The sequence below is a fragment of the Castor canadensis genome, chromosome 2 (assembly GCF_047511655.1).
Source record: "Castor canadensis chromosome 2, mCasCan1.hap1v2, whole genome shotgun sequence".
Lineage (NCBI taxonomy): Eukaryota > Metazoa > Chordata > Mammalia > Rodentia > Castoridae > Castor > Castor canadensis.
Window position 1 is genome coordinate 135,167,068 of NC_133387.1, and position 13,867 is coordinate 135,180,934.

The 13,867-nt window shown below is 43.3% G+C and overlaps 1 protein-coding gene across 1 annotated transcript in view; it reads left to right on the forward strand.

Moving 5' to 3' along the window:
• Window positions 1-13,867, forward strand: part of Sord (sorbitol dehydrogenase) — a 30,914-nt gene that overhangs the window by 1,653 nt on the left and 15,394 nt on the right. The window contains exons 2-3 of the mRNA XM_020173506.2: window positions 10,101-10,134; window positions 13,537-13,701. Of these exons, the coding sequence (XP_020029095.1) occupies window positions 10,101-10,134; window positions 13,537-13,701 (199 nt within the window). The remainder of the gene's footprint in view (window positions 1-10,100; window positions 10,135-13,536; window positions 13,702-13,867) is intronic.

A 13,867-nucleotide genomic window follows, 5' to 3' on the forward strand; every position in this document is an offset into this window, starting at 1 on the left:
AAACTTGCTTGTGCTAAGCGGAGCATGTAGAGGGAGAAGGAAGAAGTGGGAGACATTACCTGAAAAGGGAAGAGCATAAGAGCTGTCTATCCTGGGCTACCCTAGGGCTATTGCAATCCAACACAGACCTCCTGGGTCCTCACATTCTTTCTCAGGCATGGTCTTCCCCACACCCCTCCATTCCCTTTCTTAAGGCAATAGGTTCAGTGGTTTGGATTGGTTTGATGATATCAGCAGCGAGCCAGAGAGAGCAGCAGGGAAAGTCCTAGGAGAGCTATGAGGGAAGGGGCCTGTTATCTCTGTGGGAAGACCAAAATGAAACCCAGGGTGTCCTGGTCTTAAGAGAGAAAGCCGGTAGTGGCATTTGAAAAACCGTAGGCTAGGATGAAGTACAAAAGACAGGAGGAGGAAGAACTGGAATGTTTTTCCCTTTTGAAATAAGACCACCAAACCACAAATGAAAGACTCTTCGACTTCTGGCTGGGTGGGCAACTGAGGCCAACTACTCATTTGGGTAGAGCAGGGGCAGGGCCCACTAATAAAAATGGTCCTTGCTTTAGGAACTCATGTGAAGGGAGTTGTTTGGGGAAATGCCCATTCCTGAAATCCAAAGCAGAATTTGGAAGGGTTCAGAAGGAAGCAGGAAGGAAGGCTCAGCCCTTCTCAGAGCTGCCTTCCTGCTTCAGGTAAGGACAGGAATTCTGGCATTGCTCTGTGGGAAAATGCAAGCTGGGCCACTTTTCTTTAACCAAAAGGAAGGAGACCTGCCACCCTAAACCTAACAGGAGGGATCCTGCCTGTGGAGAAGACATGATTTCCTTTTCTTTCTTGATGCAGCAACTGCAGGGAACAAAAAAATTAAACTCTTTCCATGCTAGGTAGTTGGTGGTCACTTCGACCATGGCAGGGAGGGAGCATTTATAAACTGGATGGTAGATCAGTGTGTGTGTGTGTACACATTAGAAGAGACTGGTGGTTTTCTTTCATAATGAGGGAAACAAAACAAAAATCTGAGATTTAAGCGTTTTTTTTCTGCTTCCTCTCCCTATTTCATTGTTGTTGTTGTTATTATTATTATTATTATTATTATTTGTGGTACTGGGGTTTGAACTCAGGGCCTACACCTTGAGCCACTCCGCCAGCCCTTTTTGCAATGGGTTTTTTTGAGATAAGGTCTTACAAACTATTTGCCACACTGGCTTCAAACCATGATCCTCCTGATTTCTGCCTCCTGAGTAGCTAGGATTACAGGTGTGAGTTACCAGCACCTCTCCCTATTTTACATATAGAAAGTTTGGGACTTTGAGGGAGCAAGAGGGAGAGACGTGATCAAGCTGATGCATTAAGAAGCAAACAGGAGGCTGGAGCCATAGGTCAGTGGTAAAGTACTTGCCTCAAATGTAAAGAGAGCAGGCCCTGGGTTCAAGACCCAACACTACAAAAAAAAAGAAGAAGAAGAAGAAGAAGCACTGTCTAATACTTCAACTACCTTTGTCAACCTGGGGATCTCCCACTCTTGCTAAAAAAAAAAAGAAGAAGCAAACAGCCCATCAGCAACCAGTGTCAGCTCACCAAAGACTTTAAATGGAAACAGTATGGGGAAACAGTAATAAGGTCAAAGCCAATAAAGCCAAGAGGGGGCGGGTCGGGGGGCGGGGTGGCTGGAGTGGGGTTTAATCCCACTTCACTGCTGCTAGTTGTGTGACTCAGCCAATTTTTTTTCTGCTCCAGTTTCCTCATTTTGAAAAAGGGATAAGATTAGCATTCATTTGATGGCATCATGCACAGAAAAGGCCAGGCACAACATCCCACACAATTGTCAGTGGTGTGTACTAACTGCAGAGTTAGGAAGGAGACCAGGGCTCATGAGAATTGGGCACTTAAACCATTTTACCATAAAAAGAGATGAATAAAAATTAAGACCTTCAAACATGTGCAGTTCTTAGCCAAGTTACTATAACGTAGGCCACAAAAAACCTTGTATTTGGCTGTAAACAGTTTAATTACTTTATGCCTTTTTGTTTAGTCTTAAGAAATCCAAAAGTTGTGCTTTCCCCCCACCCCCATTGGGAAATAAATCACTGGTTCATGAAGGTGGCATATAAAATAGTCAGCTTATTTTTTTCTACACGGGATCTTTGTTTGGGAGTGAGGGTAGGAGATGGATTTTTTTTTTAATTGCTCTAAAATTAGCTAGTATGATAAGAGAATTAACTACTTAACTACATCCCAGCCACAATCTGGGTATTTAATAAAGTGCTTACGAAGCTATCTGAGATGAAAGACTGATTTTATTTTTATTTCCCACCAACCATGGACTGATACTTGCACTGTTGCATTTGGATGTTGCAGCAATGTCGGAATGTTAATCATTCCTTCCTCCTCTTCCTTCTCCTCCTCCTGCTCCTTCTCCAGTTGTTAGGTAGCTCAGCTCACTGTGTAAACTAGGCTGGCCTTGAATTTGTTATTCTACCACCTCTGCCTCCAGATTGCTGGAATTACAGTGTGTATCACCACACCTAGCTGAGAATGTTAACCATTCCTAAATGTTTCTCTCAATTTCTTTACATATTGTATCACAAATCAATAACAGGCCAGAGGTCATCCTTAGAGAGCCCATTATCTCCTTTCTTCCTGACAACTAGCTCTTCTAGATTTCAGGCATGAGCATCTGGACAAAGAACAAAGCAGCCGCTAAGTCCATTGAGCTGTGATCCCTATGGGCGAGGTAGTGAGATTTTTGTTTTACAATAGGCTGTATAAACAGACAACAAGGCAAAGGGAAGATAGTCATTTTAAAGTGGTGGGTTGATGTTGTTTAATTATAAAACTTGGTGCCTGTAGCTCACATTTGTAATCTTAGCTACTCAGAAGAGATCGTGGTTTGAAGCCAGCTCTAGGCAGAGTTTGTGAGACCCTATCTCAAAAATATCCAACACAAAAAAGGGCTGGTGGAATAGCTCAAGTGATAGAGTACCTAATTAGCAAGTGCAAGGCCTTGAGTTCAAATTCCAGTGCTGCCAAAAGAAACGAGAATGAATTTTGTGTGAGGAACTGGGCACAGAGGCTCGTGCCTGTAATCCTAGCTTCTCAGGAGGTGGAGATCAGAGGATCTCAGTTTGATGCCAACCTGGCAAGATCTCATCTTAACCCATTATAGAATAGGGCTTGGTGGTGTGCCTGTCTTCCCAGCTACATAGGAAGCACATAGGTAGGAGTATTTCAGTCCAGGCCTGCCAGGATGTAAATACAAGACTCTTATCTAAAAAAATATCTAAAGCAAAAGGACTGGGGGTGTGGCTGAAGGATAGAACACCTGCCTAACAAATGCAAGGCCCTGATTTCAAAAACCCAATACTGGGAAAAAAAAAAAAAAGATTGTAGGAGGAGAAAAGGGACTGCATAATGAAGTATCACGAATACCTGGCAGCTAAAATGGTCCTGGGTGTTTTGTCTCTTTCCCTGATTGGTTTTGTCACCACCCGCTTCTACATGATTAGATTAAAGGGCCCTATAATCATTAATGAACAGCTGGATTCAAGGGGCCAGATCACTCAGAGTGAAGGGTGCAGGCTTCTTAGCCTTTTAGTAGCTGAACTAGATTTATTAGTCAGAGGTACCTGAGAGTGAAAACAGAATCCCAAACTCCTTCAGAAAAAGGGGAATTGGGTAATAACAAGTAGACCAAAGAAAAATCCTTCCTTCTCTTTATGTAAATTATATTTTCACAGCAAAACAAAACCCAACGCAGATAAACCATTTCAAATTCAGAACCTGAAATTAAATCCAGCATACTTGCATCTGTGCCAGCTGCTGTAGAAAGGCAATGCTTTTGTCTGTAAAGGTGAAGAGGCCCAGAGCTAATGGGTTCCCATCAAAAGGGCAGGAGCAGCAAATGGCCTCACCAACAGGATTTTTACATTCTGTAAAAGTAACTCTGTTCTCAGGAGAGAAACTGGAATTATGGCTGTGAGACAAATTTCTCTTTTGAAATTGCATGACAGAGAAATTAAGAGGGACAAATATGTGCACGTGTCCAGTATTGGCTTCCAGTTTAAAAGTCTTTCAGTATGACTGTTAAAACTGGCAGTTTCCCCAAAACCAGATTTACACTAAGAACATTAATTACTGGGGAAAATATGTTCAAATTTAGCAAAGTGATATTAAGCTCAGTAACTTAAAAAAATTCATGCAAATATCCAATCACATAGACCTGAGCACAGTGAGCTCAATCTTGCTAGCTGGCTAGAGCAACCAACAGAGCGCAGAGACTTCATCATTTTGCTTAATGCAAAGACTCATCTAATAAGTTAACGTATGATTATGTTCTTACATCTTGAATTAGGAGGAAATTTTACATGTTTATTACTGCTGAGAATTAAATGGTCCTGTAACTATCCTGCATGGGTTCAGTGCTAGAGCACAGGAAAGTGCAAGAGAAGAAGGGGTCACCCAGTCTGGTAATAACAGGGAAGACATGGCCTGAAATATAACCACCTGTTGGACAACCCTAGCTGGATGTTCCCAGAGACCTCAGTCCCAGCACACCTAGCCTGAGTGTCCCCAAGTTCTCACAGGAGTTAGGATGCCTCACTTTCCTTCCCATATGGTATCTTGCAGAAGGACGGGGGAAAATGCCACCCTGTGAGGGTGAGCAAGTGCAGGGTGTTTGGCATGGTGGAGGAGGTGAGATGGAGGCATAGTGACCACTGTGTAAGGGGTATGGGATTTTCCAGGGCTACTGCAGACTATAGACATTTGCATTATAGAAAGATTGTTTTCGGCAGAACAAAGGGCAGATGGAATACGGAGAGCCTGGGCAGGGAACCAGCTCAGTGGACTTTGGGAGAGTGTCCAACCCTTTACTTTGACTGTGAGTGTGCCAGGACCAATGACTAGAACAAACCCTCTGTGACAAAATGGCCAATTGGGAACCTTTTGAAGTTTCCTCCCATCCTCAATACACCCTTCAAGTACTCAAGGGAAAAGAAAATGGAGAGGGAAGGGAAGCAAAAATAGGGTCTCCTCTTTTCTGTAAGTATGCAGGACAGCCTCTACAGGGTCACAGAAGGCCTGGCAGGTGGAGCAAGTGGCAAAGATGTCTGCTGAGATCCTGGGGCCTTTCCCTATATCTTGTCCTGCTTACTGTTGCTCAGGAGTGTAGGAGTGGCTTTATCTTCCCACAACTGACAGAAACAAGCCTAAAAACACTGCTCAAATCTTAACTGTACTTTCTTCCAAATCTCAGCCTTTTAAAGAGCAATTGGATGAAAACAATGGAAATACAACTTTTCCCCAAAACAGTTTTAAGTACCTTGCCCTTTTCAAAAGGACAAGGTTGTCCAGAGCTGCTTCTACCATAGTGTGAGGTAATTATGGACACAGGACTTCGATTTTATTATTTTTGTAATAACAGCAAACTTATTTACTGAGTCGGCACTCCCTTTTATGATTATCCTTGCTTTACAGGAGAGGAAGTTGAGGACACGGAGGTTATATAACTGCCCAAGGCACACAGTAGTTTGGAAAGAGCCCGGTTTTCACCTGGACAGGCTGTTGTAGAGTCTGCCTTCTGCATGGTCATGCTCAGGTTAACTGGAGAAGGGAAAAGCATCTTCCCCTGATTTCTCCTGGCTGCAATCCATCAGGACATATTGAAGGCGTGAACTTGGGTATATAGGTGAAAGTGGAGGAAAGGGGCCAATGAAGGTGTATTTAGGAAATATGTATTTAGTCTAATTTGAGAACATACATTCAGGGAGGGCAAGGTAGCATTTATTGTGAGAGTGACACCTGAAACAACCCCAGCTGAGGTGGCTGAGCTCTCCCCAGAGTGTTTCCATGACTTACTGCAGGGATGGGTGGGTTTGCCATCGGGGCTAGAAGGCAGAATATGTATGTGATCAGGCAGGTATTTCTGAGTTGAAGTGAAAAGTGCTGGATATAACTACACTGAAGAAGAGTGATTCAGTTCCTCTTTACCCCCTGTTACTCTTTCATAGAAAGAAGAAATTCTGTTTAGGAAATCTTGAATGTGTCTGAGACTACAAAACCTTTGGGGATGAAGAAAGGGGCTATTGGAATACAAGTGAAAACCCAGGATCTCTGAGGAGCTAAGAAGTGTGTGTGTGTGTGTTTGTGTTTGTGTTACTGGCAACTAAACCTGGGTCCTCACACATGCTAAGCAGGCTCTCTTTCCAAGCCACATCGCCAGCCCGAAGAAGCCTTGGGAGATGAAAGGAGGATAAATGAAAGCATATCACCATGGAAATCTGAGACAGAAAAGGAGATTAAGTAAACAGTATTGTAGCCAAAGTCATACCAAGAAAACACAATCCAAAAGCAAAGGTTTGGGGACTGGAGGAGTCGCTCAAGTGGTAGAGTACTTTGCCTAGTAATTGCAAGGGCCGAAGTTCAAACCCCAATACCACCACCAAAAAAAAAAAAAAAAAAAAAAAGAAAGAAAAAGAAAAAGGACAAACATAAGGTTTCAGCCAGGTTCTGGCTCACACATGTAATCCTAGCTATTGGGAGATTGCCATCCAGACTGGCCTGGGCAAAAAGCTAGACCCTGTCTCAAAAATAACCAGAGCAAAAGGGCTGGAGGTGTGTGGTGGGGGGGTTGGAGAGAAAGCAGTGATAACTTTGTAAAATATTGTGGGCTCCATAGTGGTGCTTAGAACAATATTTACAACGGGCTGATTTTTAATTCCCAGTGGACTTTGCGTATGCTAGCTCGCTACCACTTGAGCCATGCCTCCAGTTCTTTTTTTTTTTTTTTGAGATAGGATCTCGATTTGTAGCCCAGAAACTTTGAACTCAGGATCTTCCTGCCTCAGTCTCCCAAGTGCTGGAATTACAGACATGTGCCACCACAACTTGAGGGTTGATCTTAAGATGGTTTTGTGCCTCCAGTGGCATGTCTCCTGCAGAGAGAGGAAGCAAGAGCAGAGTCTGAGTTGTAAGCGTTATTAGAGTCAGCAAGAAAGAAAAGGTGGTGTGCAGAGAGAGGTATTTGAAGTTCTCCTTAAAGCGTTTTCTGCTATGGAGTTAAAACCAGACTATCAGCATAGCGCCCTCTAGAGTCTGAGCGAGTCACTGTGGCTTTGCCTATGGTTTAAGAGCAAAGATTTTTTTTTTTTTTAAGAGGTTTCAGTAGTAATCTGTGATCCAGGATTTACCTGGTGCACTAGACTGTTGCTCTGACCTTGAATCTCACCACCACCTTGTCCCCAAATGGGGTGTTCAGACTTGACCCACCTTAGGTCATATGGGATTATCTGTGCGTGCTTGGGAATTTTCCTAATGCCATTGAGGAGAAGATTTGGTACTGTTCCTTGTTTGAAATAAAAGTCATAGTCTTTAGTTTCAATTTAACTTGCAGCTTAAAATTTTACCAGTATAACAGAAACATAACTTTACACAGCAGTCCCTGATGTTGTATGATGCCAGGTGTGCCAGTGACTTTCCTTAAAGTGGCCATTTCTAGATGGATTCTCTTTCTCCCTTTCCTCCTTTAAATTACTGAGGTTAAAAAAAAAAAAACCAAACTGCCCGAAGCTCTTTTCTCCTAGGAAGGCAGCTATGCTCACCACTATACCACCAATGCTCTTTTCTTCTATATCAGGATTAAGACCCTCCTTCCCCCCTTCCCTGCCTCCTTTCCTTCTTTCCCTCCTTCCTTCCTATTATTATTATTATTCGTTTTGGTGGTACTGGGGTTTGAACACAGGCCTTTACTTTGAGCCACTCCACCAGCCCTATTTTTGTGAAGGGTTTTTCTTGATAGGGTCTTGAGAACTTTTTTTGCCTGGGCTGGCTTTGAACCTCGATCCTCCTGATCTCTGCCTCCTGAGTAGCTAGGATTACAGGCATGGGCCACCAGTGCCCGGCATTATTATTATGAACCATAGGCGTTCACTGTGTTGCTCAGGCCTTGAACTCTTGGGCTCAAGTGATCCTACTGCCTCGGCCTGTGGAAAATGGGATAATAGAATGTAGCACCTGGGTTTAAATGAGATGATGCCCATTAAGCACTTAGCATAAAGCACCTGACATCTACAACTTTGCTCAGTCCCAGCTAATCAGCATTAGCATAATCATTTTTGTTCACAAGAGCACCTAGTTTCCTCCGAAGGAGGGACTAGGGAAGAAAACCTCAGACTTTATGTGGAAGCACTGATTTGGAAAGTGGTTATTCAACAAGTTAGTACCACCTGTGTTTGAATCCGTGCACTGTACCTGGTGCTTGGAGAGATTCTGAAGGCATGATCTTTGGTGTCAGAGTGTTTATTATCTTTTTTTTTTTGGGGGGTACTAGGGTTTGAACTCAAGGTCTCATGCTTGCTACTGCATCTGAGCCATGCCTCCAGCCCAAAGTGTATATTATCTTGTTAGCAAAAAATTGTGATAGTGATGACTACGTGGGAGCTAGTGGTGGTGCTCTATGGTGTTGGTGTGATTAATGCTATGTTACTGCCTAGGTAAAGCTTCTTGGGAAGCTTTTGGAAGGTGGAAAGCTTTGATCAGTGCCTCCTCTCTGTGGGGCCCACCTGTCAATGTTCTCACTTTATTGACAGCTCTCTACATCAACCCTGAAGGAGAAAAGACACTACACCTTAGGCATGCAGTGGAAGCTGATATGGGAGTCAGATACACATGGCTTGAGCCCTGGCTAATCCACTTTCAGGCGATATGACGTTAGCCAAATTATGTAACCTCCTAGCTTCAGGTCTCTTCTAAGTCTCAGTGTTGTGGCTGGTGCACTGGGTATCAAAGATTTCAGGAAGGCCAGAGTTAAAGCAGAAACGAAGTTAATTTACTTTCCAAGGGTGGAAAGAGTCAGCTGTCATAAAAAGTATCCATGCTGTGAGCTTTTGTGAGGCGCAGGGGTTGTAGGAACATGGGTGGGGAGTGGAACAGACTTTTGACAGGAGGTGGGATGGGTATCCTGACTTGATCAGCATGTTAACTAAGGTGTGGTTTGGCCTGGAGACATGTCTCTGAAGTTTCTCAGTACTGTGGTTTCTTATAATAGAATAGACAGGTTACTAGCTGGTCTGGTCTGAAAAGGTTAAGAAAAGTTAGGTGAGAGCCTATAAAAAATAGAATTACTCATTCCCATTTGTTAGCTTTGTAGAGACAACAAAGTCCAGTGTGATGTCTGGACCACATTACATGCTGTGAACACTTTATATTCCTTCTTCCTCTGCTTCTTGACTGCCCTCCAAGAATTAATAAAATTAACACCTAGATTTGATCACTCAGTGGCCTTCCTCCTTGTCACCAGGACTTTACTTACCCCTGCCAACTGGCAATAGGAAAAAAGCTTAGTAAGCAAATTCTTCTCTACTATTAACTGTGAACACCAGAATAGTTCAGATTACTTTTTGAAACCATGAGAGTGGCCAAAGTGCAGGTCCTATGTGTTTCCTTGGAGCACCTAAAACTCAAATAGGAGGTTTTAGAAGAGAGGTCTGGGTATTAGTCTGTGTGCTGATATAAGGGGAAAGGAGAGATTACAGTCCTCACAGGCACCTACTAGAAACTCCCTCAATTCTTTCTCTGTGGGAGTTTGCCAGAACAAACAAATCTGTGTCTGAGAACATGTTTTTTCAGGATGGAAGGATCTGATATAGCAGGCAGATCTAGAGATCCAGAGGCAGCCCAGACATCCTTTCTCCTAGGGGCTTATCTAACCAACTTTTTTCTTAGTCTGGGAAAGTTGCACCAGTGGATGGGATGGGGTTGCAACTATTTCTGGACCTGAAGTTCTGCTCTAGGATTGGGCTCTGGCTTATAGGGCAGTTGGCTGTTTCATTAGAGCTTTATCCCACCCTGTAACAAGTCACTAGTGACTAGTGACTAGTGTTGTCTATGTCATTGTTTGGGTCATTTGCTCTGTTGTTCAGGAGTGTGGTAAAGAGCTGGACAGGCTATTTCAGCATGCCTTCAGTACTCATGGAGAGCAGTATGGTCTGAGCTTGTGTTAGTTCTAGGAAGAAATATTTAAATGAAACTCTGTTTAAAAAGATGGGAAGTATTCACAAGGCTAAGTTATTATTGCATGCTAAAAACTTTTTCTGTTTTGTTTCTTTTAGGAGAACTATCCAATCCCTGAGCCAGGCCCAAATGGTAGGTCCTTGAGAAACTGAGCTGGTATTTTATTTCCTGTTGTTTATGTTGGAGACATGTATTCATTACTTTTGCATAACTGTGACCAAAATACCTGACAGAAGCAACCTAAGGGAGGAGGGATTTATTTGGCTCATGGTTTGAGAGATTTCAGACCATTGTTCCATCAACTCTGGACCCATGGAAAGGCAGAACATCATGGCAGCAGAAGTGTGTGAAGGAGGAAACTGTTCTCCTCATGGAAGACAGGAAGCAGAGAGTGAGGAAGGGACTGGGGATCAGGTGTAACTTCAAAGGAGTGTCTCAAGTGACCTGCTTCTCCAGCTAGGTCCCACCCCCTGAAGTTTCCAAGGACCAAGCCTAGAACACGTGAGCCTTTTGTGGGGGGACACTTCAAATCTATGCCACGGCCCATGTGTATTATTCCCCTACTCCACTTTACCTACTGTTTATTATTTTTGCCTCCATTAATAAAACAAACTAAGAATGCTTTTGTTAGGTTGAAATCTAGTCCACTCTCTGCAACATACAAGGCGGATAAGTTTACTATTTATATTGGCTGCTATATGAAGTAAAACAAAGAGTGATAGAACCAGTACTGTGGCCTGCAATCCCAGCACTTGGGAAGCTAAGGCAGAAAGATCATGAGTTCAAGGTCAGCCTGGGCTACATAGCTAGGTCAAGGCTATCTTGAGCTACATAAAGAAATTTTGAAACTCCATCTCAAAAAACCAAGGGCTGAGGATGTAGCTCAGTGGTAGGGCTTGCCTAGCATCTGGAAGGCTCTGAGTTTGATCCCCAACACTACACAACAAAACAACAGAAAAATTACAATATCAGACTGTTGATTTATCCCAGCAAGATTTGTTCTTTTTTTTTTTTTTTTTTTTTAAATCTAATGTGAGATAGGGTTTCTGAATATAACCCAGTCTGGCCTCAAACTCTAGATCCTCCTACCTCAACCTCCCAAGTGCTAGAATTACAGTCATGTACCACCATGCCCAGCAGAATTATCCCTTTTTGACCTAACAACTGAGTACCCTATCTCCCATATTGGAGTTTCCAAACATATCCTAATCCTAACCCAAACATTAAAAAGGAGTGAGTTTGCAGACTTTAATCTTTCAAGTAGCAAAGGGGAGCATCATGCTAGCACACCCAGGACGGCTAGTTATGGGGACAGCCCAGGACTTTCTGTCCAGTAGAGTGGGAGGGGCTACAGGGAGCCCTATCCCCTGCACTAATCATCTAAGCACAGAAAGTGAGTGAGCACACTTGGGGAAGGGCTTCTGACACCTTTGCTGTACTCCTTCAAGCCTCTCACTGGGCAGGCCTGCCAGACTAAATGACATGCATGCTTATGCTTCTTGGAATCTATACCTGGGGAGATTAGCCACCCTGAGGGCTAAGGCAGATTCCTACTGATGATTTTCTAATCCTTCCCATCTCCAGAATCTGACTTCTTCATAATCTATTGACCCCAAGGGCAATGGACAGAGTATCTCTAGATAGAGACCCAGTCGCTGAGGTCTCCTTTCTGTCCTTGATGAGCTGGAATATTGTCCCCTACTCTGCCATACCTCAGCCCAGAATCTCAGCTTCTTTGAAGAGTGTCAGATTAAAGGCAGCCTTCCTCATGGCTCTGGCTTTGCTACTCAAAGGTCACTTGAGTTACTGACTTACAGTGATAAGATACAGACAGTAGCTCTATCAGTGTTTAGTAAGCAGTGTATACTTAGGATACTTAAATATCCAAAATAGAACATTCAGAGAAAGGAAGGAGGCACTCACTAGGTCCTGAAAAGCTGGTGTTGATTCCAGAGGTAACCAGACAAGGGCTAGCTTGGCCTCAGAAGGATCCTCTCTAACTGGGCATTGTGCTCTCATTTTCTTATCTCTTGTGTTTGAACTGGAAGGGAGAAAATATATTTCAGTGAACATTCTAGCAAGCTAGAGCTCCTCTCTTGCTGCAAGTTGGTAACTTCAAGAGACAAAACTTAGAGACAGTTTTCCTAATTCAAATGATTTTCCCCTACTTTTGATCGCAGAATTCACCCTGCCAGTTCTTACTCTGGTCACCAAAACCAAGGACAAAGAAAAGTTCTGCCGAGCTTCAATGTGTAAGACAAGTAATGCCCAGCAGAGCTTTTGGGTCTCTTTGTCTTTCTAAGATGGAGCTTTTTCTCACATTTGTGATATGGACATCTCAGTCAGACTAAGTCAGCAATTCTTAGACTTGTTTCAGCTGAGAGGCTCAGAAGCATCATTATTTTAAACTTATGAAATTGACAACAGTACAATCAAATCTCACTTTCTTCAAACCCTTGGAGGGGATCTTTGGATGGCTTAAGTAAAGCTACACCTTTTCAGAAAACAATAAGCATGAAGAACTCAGCCTGATAGCTCACCCTGCTTTGGCAGGCTGAAATTCTCCCAGGCTTGTTCTCACGAATAAATAAAAATCAGGTACAGCATAGTAATTGTTTGGAAACAGTTATCTCCTGGAAAACAGTTTGTTTGCTTAAGTGGTTGGTACATTGCTTCCTCCTAATATCTTGCTTACACCATGATTGGGTAAGGTTCTCCAGACAAAAAAGACAAATAAGATATGTATGTATATATATGCATGTGCGTATATAGAGAGGTGGGGGAGAGGAAGAGGGAAGTTTATTTTAAAGAATTGGTGATTATGGGGGCTAGTAAGTTTGAAATGTGCAGGGACAGGGTAGCAGAGCGCAAACTCAGGGTTTCTGTATCACAGTCTTAAGAATTCCTTCTTCAGGAAAGTTCAGTTTTTGCTCTTAAGCCTTTACCTGATTGGCTGATGCCCACCCACATCATAGAGCGTAATCTGGTCTACTCAAAATCTACTGATTTAGCCAGGTGTAGTGGTACATGCCTGTAGTCCTAACTATGCAGGAGGTGGAGATGAGAGGATTGCTAGTAGAGACCAGCTCAGGCAAAAAAAAAAGTTAGCAAGACTCTACCTCAAAAAGCAAGCAGGTATCTTGGCACCGATCAAGGGTTTCAGTCGAAGGCTGGCACAAAGTTCTAAGTTCAAACTGCAGTATCTCCTCCTCCCACACACAAAAATCTACTGGTTAAGATGTTAATTGTACCTAGGAGCCTTCACAGCAACATCTATACTGCTGTTTGACCAAACAGCTGGGCACCACAGCCTAGCCAAGGTGACACATGAAGTGAACAGTCACAGCAGTTCAGGGCTGTAAGCTACTCTGCTGCTACACTTCATCAGGCTTGCTGTGTAGCTTGTTTTTCTCTATAGTCTAAATTTCGTACCTGACCTTGAGATTCCTGAAGGGAAATCACTGGGATTTCCCAGAATGATTGGGGCGCTATCCCCTCCCTCGCTAGTTTTAACCTTCTCCTTTATCTTATCAGAGGTGCTGCTGAAGATGCATTCTGTTGGAATCTGTGGCTCAGACGTCCACTACTGGCAGCATGGCCGAATTGGAGATTTTGTTGTGAAAAAACCAATGGTGCTGGGGCATGAAGCTGCAGGAACAGTTGTAAAATTGGGGTCATCGGTAAAGCACCTAAAACCAGGTCAGCAAAGTCTTTCAGGAACTGATACATGTTCAGCATAAATGTTTGTGCTTGCTTTCTCTGGGCCAGGCCCACCATGGAGCACTGGGACACAGCAATACACAAGAAGTCTGAATCTTACCTTCTACAGGGGAGATGGACTTAGACAGACAGGTACCTAGTCACA